The following is a 13,666-nucleotide window of genomic DNA, read 5'->3' as shown; positions in this document are numbered from 1 at the left end:
TCACAAATCTAATCTAAGGTTAGATTTGTGTCACACATGTCACAAATCTAACCTTAGAGGCACAAATAAAGCCATTCTTGGAAGAAAGACATAACACATTCATGTCAGGGACCCAGCAAACATGAACTTGAACTTTTCTGACCTACAGAACAAAATGCGTGCCAGAAAACCAAAACTGCACATCGTGAAGCTCGGAAACATTTTCTTCAATGGCGACAGTAAAACTAGTCTGACAGATAATGACTGGCTGCCTTTTTGTACGACAAAAGTCGTCTGGAGCTTAAACCCATCGTCACCCCGGTCCAACTCACACTGCATTCCCGGATCCAGTTGGAAACTTCCTCATCAGCGATGTCCTTTCTGCAGGCGCTCTTCAGGAGCTGGTCTGCTTTCTCCTCTTGGAGCTGAATGCTGCTGCAGCTTTGCTCGTGGAGTTCCTTGTAGCGCTGCCACAGCTGAAGCAGGGCTTTGCTGCTCTTCAGACGCTCCGCTATCTCCTCCAGTAGGCCGGTCCACCTGAGTGTGGAGAATGGAAGACTAACATTAAACGTACTCAAAGACAAAGTTTGTTATATATGAGCTTTGCAGAAAAGAAAAAGAATAAAACACGTATTTATTTTTTGAAAAAGTCACCTTGCATTGACGTCCTTGAGGGAATTGTTGAGGGAATCCGACACTGAAGGGTGACACTCCCTCAGAAGTTGGTGGGTCACAGCTCCAAACTTTCTCAGACTGCTTTCCTGTTTCTCCAGTTCTTCTTGTAGATCCTTTACAATAAAGCACACAAATATATGCTGAATGCTAAACATGTCCTAGTGCTAAATTATGTGTTCAAAAATCCGAACTTTATGTTAACAAACCTGCAAACTTTGCACTTGCAGCTGAACGGCTTCTAGAGAACCAGTGAGGAGGCGGAAACGGGACACAGAGTATCGTCCTTCCATCAGGTAGCCGTTGATTTCCTCTGACGCCCGCTTGTACAGACTCCACTGATCCAGCACTGAGGTCAGGCTAATCTTTAGTTGTCCTATCTGTTAAAGATGAAACGTGAAAACACAGAGATTTGGTGAACAGAAAGCTCAGCCCTGCAGAGAAATCAGCAGCAAACAGGAATGAAACCCAACAACTCAGATAAATATGTAGGCTGGAGTAAAAATCTAAAAGTACCAAGTGGTCCAGGTTGGCCCAGGTGTGATTGACGCTTTGGAGGGTCTCCATGACGATAGCACAAGCCTCATCTGTCTTGTTCTGAACAAGAGCACAGCCCTGCTCCTCTACTCTCTCCAGTTCTTTCTCTTTTTCCTTCAACAGCTCTTCCATTTCCTAAAAAATATCCAGTTTACCCATCAAAGAACTAAAGCCACATAATCAAAAGGTGGTAAAGATGTAATCTGGATCAACATGTCAGGCCCACCTGACAGTCTTTGAGGGCATTTTGCACCGACGTCAAATCTTCTATCCTGTGTTTCCTCTTTAGCCGTTCTTCTTGAGACGTCATCCAGGACTTGAGGATCTGAACACTCGACTCGTACTCCAGCCACATCTTTAAGAGGCTCTCGAGGAACTGGATCTTAATTTAAAATAAAATATTTAGACTTTATGGTACACAGTTAAACAACACGAATAAGATATGTTGTAACAATCTCATTAAAATACGGGCTCACCCTCTCGTTGATGCAGCCTTGTAGGATCTGCCAGCGTAGGTTCATGGCTCCCAGACGCTCAGCGAAGTCGGTTTTGTCGCTGCGCTTGCTCTCGGCGTCCTGACCGCTGATCTGCAGAACTGACTGGTTGACAAAGTCCACAGTCAGCTGCTTGCAGGTTAAATCCACTCTGAATCCCTAAAACCGAGGAAAATGGGGGAATCAACCAAAGGATGATGAGCCAAATTTAAAAAAACTTAAATGTATATTTTTTATAAAAGGCAGAGAAAAGTTATTTTGAATGCAGTTTTTATAACCCCTTAAAGTTAAATTAAATGAATGCTGGGATTCAATAATGCCATTTAAAATATTAAGTTGTGCGAACATAAAAAAGTTCCACCTTATATTTTTGCAAGTAGTCTTGGATCACATTCGATCCAACAGCGCTCTTGAGGTTTTCTTCATCCTCCTCAATCACACTCTCCATCAGTGAAATCCAGTTACAAAGTTCAGAAATAGCATGGCGGGAGGCCAACTTCTCCATTTGGATCTAAAAAAAACGAAAAAAAAAAAACAAAACAAACAAAGCAGGTGAATGTATAAAAACTGTCTTAAAATGCACGTGTCGCAGGTTTTGGGTCAACAGTCACATCAAAAGGGTGTTTCCGAGTGAAGGAGTGGGGCGGGGTAATCCTATTTGCCCTGAAGGAGCTAAGCCTGTTCAGCGTGGCTGCATGTGACTTTACCTGGTGCAGTTTCTCTTGAACCACAGGGATGCGCGTGAGGAGCTCGGCCCACTGGCTGTCGATGCGAGCCAAGTCGGAGCGCAGAGCCACTGTGTCCACTTTCTTCAGCCGCAGCAGCTGGTTTCCCTCTGAGACGACTGAGCTCTTCAGACTCGACTTCCCTTCCACCTCTTTTGAGAACTCCTACAGCGAGAAAGTCATAAGATGAGTGTTTTTCAGTGAAGACACTACTGGGAAGCGATAATTGAACGTGTTAATTATATATTTCTTTTGAATTACTTGGGTGATATACCTATGTCTAAATGGAGAGACGGAGATAAAAGATTAATGAACATGTTACGTGTTGTAAGTAAGAAAGCTATCACTAGCAAACGGTAGAAAGTGCAGTCCCCTACTACTGATGACTACATAAATATAATAGATGAAACATAAGTCATGGAAAAGTCGTCTTTCTCCCTGAGGATGCAAACGGGCATGTTTTACAACATTTGGACTAAATTGACCTAATACTGAAAGTCTTTTGACTCAAATTTCCTTTAACAATGCTTTTCAAAACTCTTCTTTTGTTTTGTGATTGATGCTACGCTTCCTTTGACTGTTGTGTGTTGATGTGTGTTTGATTTCTAATGCTGAAAATCTATTAAAAAAAATAAAGAAAAAAAGAAAAATATCTTGATGTAATGTTGGACTGGACCTCTAAAGTGACGTCTATAATTAAAACTCTTCGATTCTTATCAAGAACGAAAGGTTCTGATTAGGAAGTCCATATAATATTCAGACACACTGTTTGAGAAAAAGCAAAACAAAAAAAACTCTGTGTGTGTGTGTGTGTCCTCACCAGAAAAGCAGCCAGGTAGTCCCTGACCGTCTCCAGCTCCTGTGGGACCAACATGGCCTGCGTGTTCCAGAACTCCAGGCGCTCCAGAGCAGATTGCAGCCACTCACTAATCTCCACACACTCCTTTTGATACCTGCAGAAGCACCATTGAAAACGATACATATAGATGTACAAATATATACAAGTTTTGTGAGTTAGCTAAAAGTAGTTTAGGTATTTCTGACCTGGTCCAGTGTTTTAGGATTGCCTCCAGGCGTTCCAGTTCCTTGTTGACTTTGGCCGTGTTGCTCAGCCAGTGCTCTCCCAGCAACGCCAGCTGATTGTCCAGCGCGGGGCAGCAGACCGACTGTAACAGATGCCTGCCGTCGTCCAGCACCTGGCGGAGCTTGTGCTGGTGCTCCGTCAGTCTCCCCTTTAAGCCCTGCAAAGAGTGGAGCACACAAAAACAAAATATATATTTTTGTTTTTGCTGGACTGGAACCTGAAAAGAGCTGAAAAGTCACTTTTGTGCTAAGATATTTACATTAGAAACTAGACAATACTTGGTGAGATTTTGGGATTTTTTTGCAGTAATCTGACTAAACTATTAAATATGAACACATCTCACCCTAAAACTAAACTGCTATCACGTCTCACCTGATACAAAGAGATTCTGTCCATTAATCTCTCTTCGGTTTCTTCCACCAGGCCGACAGAGGGAACGCTTCCTTCGACGGCCTCCAGCTGCCGGTTCAGATTCTGGTAGTCCTGAACTAAACGGCACCAAGTCTGAGCGGGCGAAAAAAGTGAACAATTCAATCATGACAACTCAAACAAATAGCAGAATGTGAACAGTAATATTGTTCGTTTATATGTTGGTTTAAAGTTTGTACAGAACGTTCTACGTTTTCCTCACCTCCAGGATACTTTCCAGTTCAACTCCTTTGCTGTGTGCTTCTTTCAGGACACTCCGAGCCTCAACAAGCGTTTCCTCCAGTTTCTGGTTTTCTTTGGGAAGCATAAGGCAACTGATCTTTCTAAAATACGTCTCTGTTAGGATCATGTGGGACTCCAGACCCTGGAAAAACTCCTAGGAAAAATGACAACGAATGCAATGATTGGGTTGATTGTAAACATTCACAAAGCCCACTATTCTGAGAAGTTACAATGCATTAGTATTCACACATTTTGCCATGTTACAACATAAACTACACTATATTTTACTTTAGTTACTGCATTCAGAAAATTTTAAAACAGAAACAGAATTTTCTCCCCAATCCATCCATAACTTCAATGTACATGATGTATTTCATTCTTATTGTTAAATTCTTGTGCACAAAGTATTGAATTATTGTCTACGTTTTCACTTCCACGACTGGAAATTACTAAATTCAAGGGTTATAAACTGAAAATACCTTATGCTTATCCAGATGATTTTGAACCTCCTCCACGGAGCTCGCCACAATTCTCTGGTCGGCCGCCATCTTGTCTTTAGCTGTGTCGACCAGGTCAGTCAAATCCTGCAGCGCGCGCTCGTACTGCTCCTTCAGAGCGATGTTCTGGTTCAGCCCACTGCGTCTCGACCCCACCGTCATCAACAGCTCCTCGTACGAATCCTACATGCAGACAAGACAATAATTACATTTTGTGATATGAAGCAGCTTTATCTAAAAATTATTATTGATTACCTGGAGTTTAAGCAGTTTGTTTGCTGAAATCTGATCGGCCTGCAGTGCTGCTCCTCTGGTTTTCAGCTCTATGATTCTCTGCTCAAAGTCCTTTAACGTGTCCTCTGCACTCGCGATGACCTGGTAGAAGTGAAAGGCATTTATGAATGATTAAAAACTAAAAATATCTTTGATCTTGGACTCTTTGCTTCTCACTCACACTGAGAGCAAGTCTGGTTAAGATCGTACTTTAATTACCTCCATTTGTTTTGAAGCTGGTCTATCCATTGCTCCAGCGAGGGCTTGAAGGATCTGGCATTTAGTCTCAATTAAAGCAGTTTGGAGAAGCTGCAGTTCAGTCTGTTTCAGACAAAAGATGACAAATAATCTGACTGTAAGATGCGCAATAACAGTGCTACCAATCAGTACAATAAAATTTTAAAATATTGAAAAAACAAAGAGGGAAAGTAAAGGGTAAACCTGGTAGGCGGTGAGGTTGTGTGCTCTGGTCCTCATGTGGTCAAGCCGCTGACCCAGAGCTCCACCAAGCGTTCCTAATCTCTCCTTGAGGCAGTCCAGGTTGTCCTCCAGCAGCACGCGGTCTTCGTGTTTCAACCCTGGAGACCCAGCTAGCAGAGCCTGGCTGAGCTTCACCTCTTCTGTCACGTGTTTCACATCTTTTTCCAGGATCTGTAGAGAAGATGAAAAAAAGAAGGAAATAGCATTCAACTTTAAAATTACCTGAGAAATGTAGCGCATACAAACAAATGAGATCTGACCTCTCAGGCACATTAAACTTCTCTTTTCAATCAGTTTTTGTCGTGATTTGAAATCTGGTCAAGTCTAAACTCTCATCCTAAATATGATGTTTCAAAACCTTCAAGACGCGAGTGTTGTTGATGTCTGTCTTTACATGTCAAACTGTAAAGTAAAGGGTCTTACTTTTCTCACATAGGTTCTCAGAAAAATGTTTGAGCTCTAAACAGTGAGTTATGTGTTGGATGTGAAATTTCAAACTTATTAAATTACATGTGAAAAAACTTGAGTGAGTGAGGCTGTTTCCAGAGGCGGCCCCCAAAGAGGGGGCTAGGGGACTCATCTGGAGAATTATGTGTAATAAAAAAGAGGTACAGAGTCATCTCCTTCAATCAAGATAAATGCAAAGCCAGAAAAATAAATAAATGTTTTAAAAAATTTAAATATAGAAATAAATATATAACCACTTCTTTTGTTTTTCTTGTTCTGGCCTCAAACATCCACCATTTTTAAAGTTTTTCACTGGCCGTTTCAAACCTGAAGATAATTTTTAAGAAGCAGTTTGTTTTGCGTTCCTCGCTTTCTTCTGCTGTTCAAATGTGATGGGAAAAAAAAGCAGAAAAACAGAAGCAGCTCAAAAAAGGAGCCATCAAGACGGTCTGGCTCACTGAACCACAAAGACCTGATCAACCTGTCAGATTTGGTTGCATTGATCCTTTTCCACATTGGTCTAACTTTAAATTCCTGCAGGGAGCAGCCAGTTCACCACTTGCCCTCTTAGTAAATTGATTTGAAAGCAAAGTGAGGATTTTTGATATTTTTGAACAATTTAAAATACCTTATTAACGCTATAAAATTAAGATTATTTTTTTTAGAGCCGGGCAACCACACGTTGTGAAGAAGAAATACCTTATAAAGACAAAAATTGGTAACAGAAAATCTGTAAATTTTATACCTCTTGATTCTGTAACTGGGTCTCTGCATTTTCAGCCATGAGCACGGAGCCGGAGAAGACGTTGTTCTCCACTCCGTCCAGCCAGGAAGACGTGGTCGACACGGCCGTGAAGAGCTGCTGCTCCATCTGAACCACCTGGGTTTCACCTCTACCTCCAGCCTACGTACAAAAATGCACATCGAACAAGATTATTTCGTCAATATTTACCAACAACACACATTAGGATGCATGAAATAGTGTCAGGAAGGTGATAACCTGAGTGGTCATTCCTTCCACTGTCTGTCTGAAGCTGTCGTAGAGAGTTTTCAGAGAGGAGTTGTCAGGCTGGGTGTCTCCTTTAAACAGCGGCCCAGATGATGTCACGCGAGTCGCTCTAGAAAACACCTGAAGAAGAAAAAAACAGACAGGATAGTAAAAAAAAACTCCTCACATTATGATATTTTTCTGTCACGTCCAGATGTGGAGAAAAAAAAACATGCGGTACCGGCTGCTTTTGGTCCTGCTCCAGAGTTTTTTGCAGAAGCTGCAGTTTAGTTTTGAGCTCCAGTCTGAGGCTCTCCCATCTCTGCCTCATCTGGTCTCGTCTGCTCTCAGACAGAGCTGCAGGCGAGAACGGTTCTGTCGTGCTGCAGAAACCAAACGCATCTGTGATTAGCGCTCAGCTTATTAAAGCTCGATCTGATCTGTGCTGCGTCGGTAACGTACCTGGCGCTGCTGGGCGACGCTTGCTGGATGAGAATTTCCTCTCCTCTGCTCGCCACCGACTGCAGAAGCTTCTTCTGCTCTGCAAGCTGCTCCTCCAGTTCCTTCAAAAAACACACACACTGGTTACAGCCTGATGGAACAAAACATGCTTCAGTCAACATGACACGACTTAGGATTTATCCTGATCATTTGCCATATTTCTGTTTCGACACAGTGTTCACGCCTCTCTTTAATTTATTTACAATTTGCATACTCGTACTTGAATTGTTTGCATTTAAGCCCTGTGACAGACCCACACAAAGTGCTGCTTAATAGCAAATTAAAAGAAGAAGGCTACAAGGTTTTTAAATGTTTTTGCAAAAAATAAAACATTTCTCGTTTAAACACATCTACAAATGTCAATGGGTGAATTCACTCCATTCAAACCACTGTCACCTTCTGCCTCTGCAGACTGTCTTCATGCTGTTGCGTCCGTGTGGTCCGGGCTTGGACCAGCCAGTCCTGCACACTGGGACTCGACGAGAGACTGGAGTCTGATTCGCTGTCTTCAGGCTCTTGCAGAGAACCCTACGGAGGCAGCAGTTTTTAGGATTGTAAATCAGGCTAACGTGCAACACTGTCAAAACACAAAAACACCTAAAACAAGGGGTTTCCAAACTTTTGGAGTAGACGTGCCCCACAAACGGCATTAGCTTCTGACTGGGGACTCATGGATCCAGGAACCAGAACCAGAGCACAAAGCATAGAATTAGACTGAGTAGATATCCCCATATGGATTGGGTCCATTCTCACTGATGCCCGATCTAGAATTCTTTTCAATATTGGGACTGAAACAATTATTATTGGCTCAGTGCGTCTCTAGTCTTTTGCACTGTTGTGAAAGAAAGTGCTCACCTGGATGCTCAGCTGTTTGTCTTGCAGCATTCTCTGCAGCTCCAGCAAGCCGCCCTTTAACGTGCGCAGCCTCGCGGCCAACTGCTCGGCCTCCGCCCTGGTGTCGGCCCGGCCCTCCCGCAGAAGGTTCTCGCTGCGCACCGACAGCTCGGTGAGGGCCAGCACTTTTTCTTCAATCTCCAGCAGCATGCTCTGCAGAAGCAGCAGCAGAGAGGCCAGCTCATACATGACGTCTCCACTTTTTTTTTTATCTCAACTCTACGCAGCGGAGCCTCTGGGCAGGGCAGCTTTCCCCGGCCGCGCGGCAGAGGACGCCCTCATCCTCAGCCCCCCTTTCCGCCCTGTTCTCCTGCGCGACATATTAGCACTAATCCTTCACGCTCCGTGCTCTGCAGCGCACATCCACTCAAACGAATTTGATAACAGTTCTCTCGTGGTAAAAACCATTCTACATCCCCGGTGTTCATCAATGCCCATTGGTAAAAGAAGTTCCAATTTATGAGCAGACATAAGTATTGGTTCTCCTTCGAAGTGTTGCAGCAGGTTCACCCTCCTGCCTGCTCCTCACTGCTCTTCCATTCAACCCCACTTGGATATTCAAGCAGCTTTGTCACTAGTAGCACAAATCGTAGGCTGTATTCACGGCAGTGACTCCTCCCTGTGGCTTTACCACGCCTCTGTCCCACAGAGACCTGACCGTAATCTTCTTAAGGCTCATGCTGCAGTCATTTAGCAAACCAGGTATCTGAGTGTAACTCTAACTTCACTAACGCTGTTGTTTACTCTCTGTGAAGCCCCCGTCATGCATGCAGAATAATACTGGAAATGTGAATGTTAATGTGTCTTGCACATGCAGTTTCTCTCCTTTAAGTATGTGATCAATCAACAGTCACTGACATGGCACGAGGAGGTAAAATTTTTAAAATTCTGTTAAAATCTGATGCTAAAGTATACTTTGAATGAACCTTCTTATGTTTATAGTTTGCAGAACCACGTTTGGCTGCAAAAATAGCAGCGTGTGAGAAAGAGATTTTTCTTTCTCCACTGAATGAATGGAGATTTCGCTCCATCCATCTACCTCCAGCTTTCCTTTTACTGCAGAAGAAGAAAAACCTCTGCGCATCATAATGCTGCCACTATCTTGTTTGTTAGTTAGAACTGGATTTTTATGTGATTTTGCCTCACAAAGATCAATTTTTGTTTCGTCTGAGCAGAACAAGACATTTTTCCTATATTATAAGTTAAAATGTCTTGTTCCACCGGCAGATTATTTCACCTATAGTTAGTACTTTTTCATCAAGATTAAGGAATCACTTACTTAAAAAAAGGTCATATTTCTTTCTGAAAAAGTTACTTGTAAATTTAGTTTTGTCTAAAATATTTGCACTACAAAATAAACCAAAAATACTTGGTACGATTTTGAGATTTTGCAGTGTGCTCAGTTTGTTACGATCAACTCTGCTCATATCTAGAAGCCCTTTGTAGTTGAAAATGTATTTAATTGTTATTAATGTGGATTTTTAAGACAACTCTCAAGTGCCCACCTGGCATTCAGTGAGCTGGTGGTTTTCATCGGCCTCCTCTGCGGGTCTAGTGTCGAGGATGCACGATACAGCGCCACGCGTTCTAGTCAGCCACTGATCCAGTTCGTCTACGTCGGTGTGGTAGGACTGCAAAGCCTTTTCCTGACGCTGATCCTCCAGGCGGTCTGTGGCGCGCTCCTGTAACAAGACAGATCGAACTGAATTTGCTAAAAAAGTGATTAAAATCTGCTGGAAATATCTTGTGTTCAGTTTTTATGTCTTATTAAGAACTCAAGCTGGGTTTTATTGTATATTTCTATCTTCTAAATTGTTTGTTACCTCAAGTAGTTGTAGTTTCCCTGAAGCTTTCATTTGGATGGTGGCCATCCGCTCAGCCAGCACAGCGAGTGAAGACTGCATGGCAAGCTGGTCGGCCAAATCCGAGTCCACGGCGTCGGCATCGACGTCCTCTGTGAAGCCCGCTTGCAGCCTGTCGATTTCTCCCTGGACACTGTGAATCTCCTGGATGAGATCCTGAACAGAAAGATGAGGAAAAGATTTTCCTTACGTCTGTTTTCCTGAAAACTTCTCATCCAATTTAGTTTTATGGAATGGATTCAATGTTGTAAATATGCCGTCAAACACCAAAAAAATAAAAAATAAAAAGTCACGAAAATAAAAACTATGTTTATGTAAAACAGAAATTCAATCTGAACCACAGGAACATTAACATCAGTTAAAATGTGATTTCATGGCTGTGATTCAGGATTATTTCCACCAATGTTCATGCTTCACTGTAACATCACAGGCTAAAAAGCTCCACAAAGACACTCTACATGGAAGAAGTGTATTTACAGCCCTCACCTCATGGGCCTTCATGCTGCTGTCTGGGCTTCTGTCCACCTCCAGTGGCTCACTGAGCTTGGACTCCAGTGTTTCCATTTTAGAGGAGATCGACTGGAGCGAACCTTGGTAATGCTGCTGTTTTTCCAGAGCCTCATACAAGGATCTCTGCTTCTCACTTATCTGTGGGTCAGTGAGCATTAACACACACAAACGGTCAATTTGGGAAGTCATTAACATCAGTAACAATAAAACTGACTTCCAAACAGCTTGGTCTATGATTAACTATCTTACTAAGATAAATTTTAATATGATGAAATCTAGTGGCTAAAAAAGAAAAAAAGAAAACAAAATCGTTGCACACCCCAACATTTTAATTCAAAGTTATCATATTCTAAAACGCTAGGATTTAATGAAGCCATGCTACTGATGAAATAAAATACAGAGCTTTTCACATACCACGTTCTTTAAAGTCTCCCATGAGCGCTGCAGGTCGTCTAAGTTTGCCACAGACTCAAATGTCGGATCGTATAATTCCTGAACTGGAGCTCTGGTGAGGGTTCCACGTCCAAGCTGCAGAAAACAGAGAAACACATCACTACTCATGAGAAACCTCCAAGGTGAAATCAACGTCGGTGGCCGAGTTCTGTTTTTGTTTTTATTTACCGCCTTTATTACATGAAAGCAGTTCAAGAGTTACACCACACACCGCTCACAGAGAAGAGTTAAGAATAAAGATATTTCAGTTATTTGGTGTTAGGAAACCTGGCAGAATTAAGAGCAGAGGAGGGTAGAAACCTTGGTGAAAGGGCCTTCAGCGTGAGAGACAGGAGAAGGAGAGCGGCACAAAGGAGAGGAGGAGACCTCGCTGTTGGTGCCCTCCTCCCCAGACTCCTCAGTAACGGGGGACAACAGAGTGTGACAGCGGCCAGCCGTCATCTGACAGACCATGCGAGAAACAACAGAAGACGTGTGAGGATTTTAGGAGAATATTAATCAGGATGTTTGTTTGTTTGTCTTAAAAAACTGAAACAGCAGAAGAACTTCATAGGCTGATGAATTGAGAAAAACTAAGAATCAGCATTGTATAACAAAACCTAATTTCTTCAGTTTGGAAATTTGGAAAAATCCTCTTACAACTACAGATTGTCCTGAAGATTTCCTGGACTTTTCTTCATCCAGGTCCTCCAGCCCCTCAGGCAGTCCTTCCACGTCGCTCACAGTCAGCAGCATGGTGGCATGCTTGGCCTTCACCGCCAGCATCTTACACTTTGAGTTCAGTGAAGCTATTTGCTCTTGGTAGCCTTTGATCTGCTGAGCGAGTTCCTAAACAAACGAGAAAAAAGTAAAAATAAAGAAAATGTTTTCTAATTTATTTACATTCAGGGGTTTTCAATTATTCCCCAACATGTGAGTTATAGATAGAATGAAGATGTTTCACCTCATGGTGCAGAATCTGGGCTTGCAGCTCCTGAATGTTGCTGGTGGGGATCGGTCGGTCCTGAATGACCCGATGTGCTTCCTCTATCAGCGCCTGCAGATCTCTCACCTCCTGTTCATATTGCTCATACTGAACCACCGCCTCCTGGACACCAAAAACACAGAATTAGTTGTTTTCTTTTATATATACATTGCTACATTAGCAGATTCATTTCCTCATTTCTGTGTGCTAAAACAAACTCCTACTGGCAGAACTGTACTGTAGCACCTGTAGTATGTTGCACTGCTGTATTGCCACATGCTGCAGCTGACTAGCTTCTTGCTGCAGACGGAGAGCCGTGCGACAAATAGCCAGGTTGGGCATCACCTCCTCTGGGACCTGCAGGGCGCTCTGGCACAGCTGCACCGCCTGCACCTGCTGCTTGAAGCTCTCCATGTCGGCCAGTAGCCGCTGCAAAACCCATAAAAAGTTTTATGACGCCAGCAGAGAGAACGTGGTGAGTTAAAAAGCGAATGAAGAAGGCACCTGTCTCTGAATGAGTTGCTCTTTGAGGCTCTGCCGGGCTAACTCCGGTGACGTCAGCGTGGCTTGGACCTGCTCCAGAGCAACGTGCAGGGCCTTGACTTCAAACTCCAGAGCTTCCATACTCTAAAAAAACCCACATGTATAGATTAATCTAAAATTTTGAATTTTTCTACCAAACGAAAATCCCAAAACATCGTTTTTACTGCACCTTGTGTCCGTCTTGGAGGCTTTGCAATCGAGTCTTGATGCTCTGTTGCAGCTCATCGGTGTGTCTGCTGAGTTCACACACCTCCTGGCTCATGGACTCAACCTGCAGCACCTCAGAGAGAAGGTCTACTTTCTCTGCCATAGACTCCAGGTCGCTGTGGAGCTCTCGAGACTCACGGAAAACCGCCTGAGCACAAGGGTGACAAAATTATTAGTCAATCTGTCCTGCTTTATAAAAGTACGTGTCAAAGTACTCCTACAGGTTACCCTTCTAAATATGCAAAAACAAAACTCGGTCGATGAAACGTCAGAATTGCTCCGCTCACCTGATACATCCGTATTTGCTCCTGCAGGTGAACAGAGGAGTTCCAGATGATGTTTGCTCTCACCAGGCTCTTAGCTTTCTCTGACCACCTCACTATGAAGTCCAGCATCTCGTTATACTCGTCTAAATAGCAGACAGCCTAAACAGTCAACAACAGACACATGTTAATAACCTTTTGTGTTAGCGAAAGGATTTACAAAGGTATTCATGAGCCTCGACTCTTTTCGTGTTATGAGATTACAACCACAAACTTACTGGGCTTTTAGGTGATAGAGCAACATAATAAAGTAGTCTGTATTTGTGAAGTGGAAGGAAAAAGACTCACAGTTTTCCATATTTTTAAATAAAAAAAATAAATAAATCCCCCTTTTTTTTATTTAAAATGATGGGATCCGAAATAAGACTGCTCTATATATCATACAACCTCAACACAATGCACTAATGCTTGTAGTAGTAACCTTTACAAGGCACAGTAACGCGGTTGGAAAGTACTGTCTGTTTTTAACCCTTTCATGCATAGCGGTCACTACAGTGAACAGTTGTCTAAAAGCCATTTTCTTGTGCTTCTGGTGGATTTTTATGCTATAAATGCCCACAGACCACTGAAGTGGACACTAAC

The 13,666-nt window shown here is 42.9% G+C and overlaps 1 protein-coding gene across 1 annotated transcript in view; it reads right to left on the bottom strand.

The window, feature by feature from the left end:
• Window positions 1-13,666, bottom strand: part of syne1b (spectrin repeat containing, nuclear envelope 1b) — a 99,369-nt gene that overhangs the window by 19,908 nt on the left and 65,795 nt on the right. The window contains exons 86-118 of the mRNA XM_016679141.1: window positions 13,049-13,186; window positions 12,724-12,909; window positions 12,516-12,638; window positions 12,258-12,440; window positions 11,991-12,134; window positions 11,687-11,875; window positions 11,348-11,488; window positions 11,009-11,122; window positions 10,571-10,732; window positions 10,046-10,240; window positions 9,728-9,904; window positions 8,184-8,375; window positions 7,725-7,856; window positions 7,290-7,390; window positions 7,069-7,210; window positions 6,840-6,968; window positions 6,585-6,743; window positions 5,354-5,563; window positions 5,132-5,233; window positions 4,895-5,014; window positions 4,622-4,822; window positions 4,123-4,296; window positions 3,864-3,995; window positions 3,452-3,648; window positions 3,228-3,360; window positions 2,390-2,572; window positions 2,044-2,193; window positions 1,665-1,841; window positions 1,415-1,570; window positions 1,168-1,323; window positions 861-1,031; window positions 634-767; window positions 312-516 (exon numbers count right to left, since the gene is read on the bottom strand). Of these exons, the coding sequence (XP_016534627.1) occupies window positions 312-516; window positions 634-767; window positions 861-1,031; window positions 1,168-1,323; window positions 1,415-1,570; window positions 1,665-1,841; window positions 2,044-2,193; window positions 2,390-2,572; window positions 3,228-3,360; window positions 3,452-3,648; window positions 3,864-3,995; window positions 4,123-4,296; window positions 4,622-4,822; window positions 4,895-5,014; window positions 5,132-5,233; window positions 5,354-5,563; window positions 6,585-6,743; window positions 6,840-6,968; window positions 7,069-7,210; window positions 7,290-7,390; window positions 7,725-7,856; window positions 8,184-8,375; window positions 9,728-9,904; window positions 10,046-10,240; window positions 10,571-10,732; window positions 11,009-11,122; window positions 11,348-11,488; window positions 11,687-11,875; window positions 11,991-12,134; window positions 12,258-12,440; window positions 12,516-12,638; window positions 12,724-12,909; window positions 13,049-13,186 (5,208 nt within the window). The remainder of the gene's footprint in view (window positions 1-311; window positions 517-633; window positions 768-860; window positions 1,032-1,167; window positions 1,324-1,414; window positions 1,571-1,664; window positions 1,842-2,043; window positions 2,194-2,389; window positions 2,573-3,227; window positions 3,361-3,451; window positions 3,649-3,863; window positions 3,996-4,122; window positions 4,297-4,621; window positions 4,823-4,894; window positions 5,015-5,131; window positions 5,234-5,353; window positions 5,564-6,584; window positions 6,744-6,839; window positions 6,969-7,068; window positions 7,211-7,289; window positions 7,391-7,724; window positions 7,857-8,183; window positions 8,376-9,727; window positions 9,905-10,045; window positions 10,241-10,570; window positions 10,733-11,008; window positions 11,123-11,347; window positions 11,489-11,686; window positions 11,876-11,990; window positions 12,135-12,257; window positions 12,441-12,515; window positions 12,639-12,723; window positions 12,910-13,048; window positions 13,187-13,666) is intronic.

Source organism: Poecilia formosa, unplaced genomic scaffold (assembly GCF_000485575.1).
Source record: "Poecilia formosa unplaced genomic scaffold, Poecilia_formosa-5.1.2 Scaffold203, whole genome shotgun sequence".
NCBI lineage: Eukaryota > Metazoa > Chordata > Actinopteri > Cyprinodontiformes > Poeciliidae > Poecilia > Poecilia formosa.
This window is presented reverse-complemented; position numbering and strand designations above follow the sequence as displayed.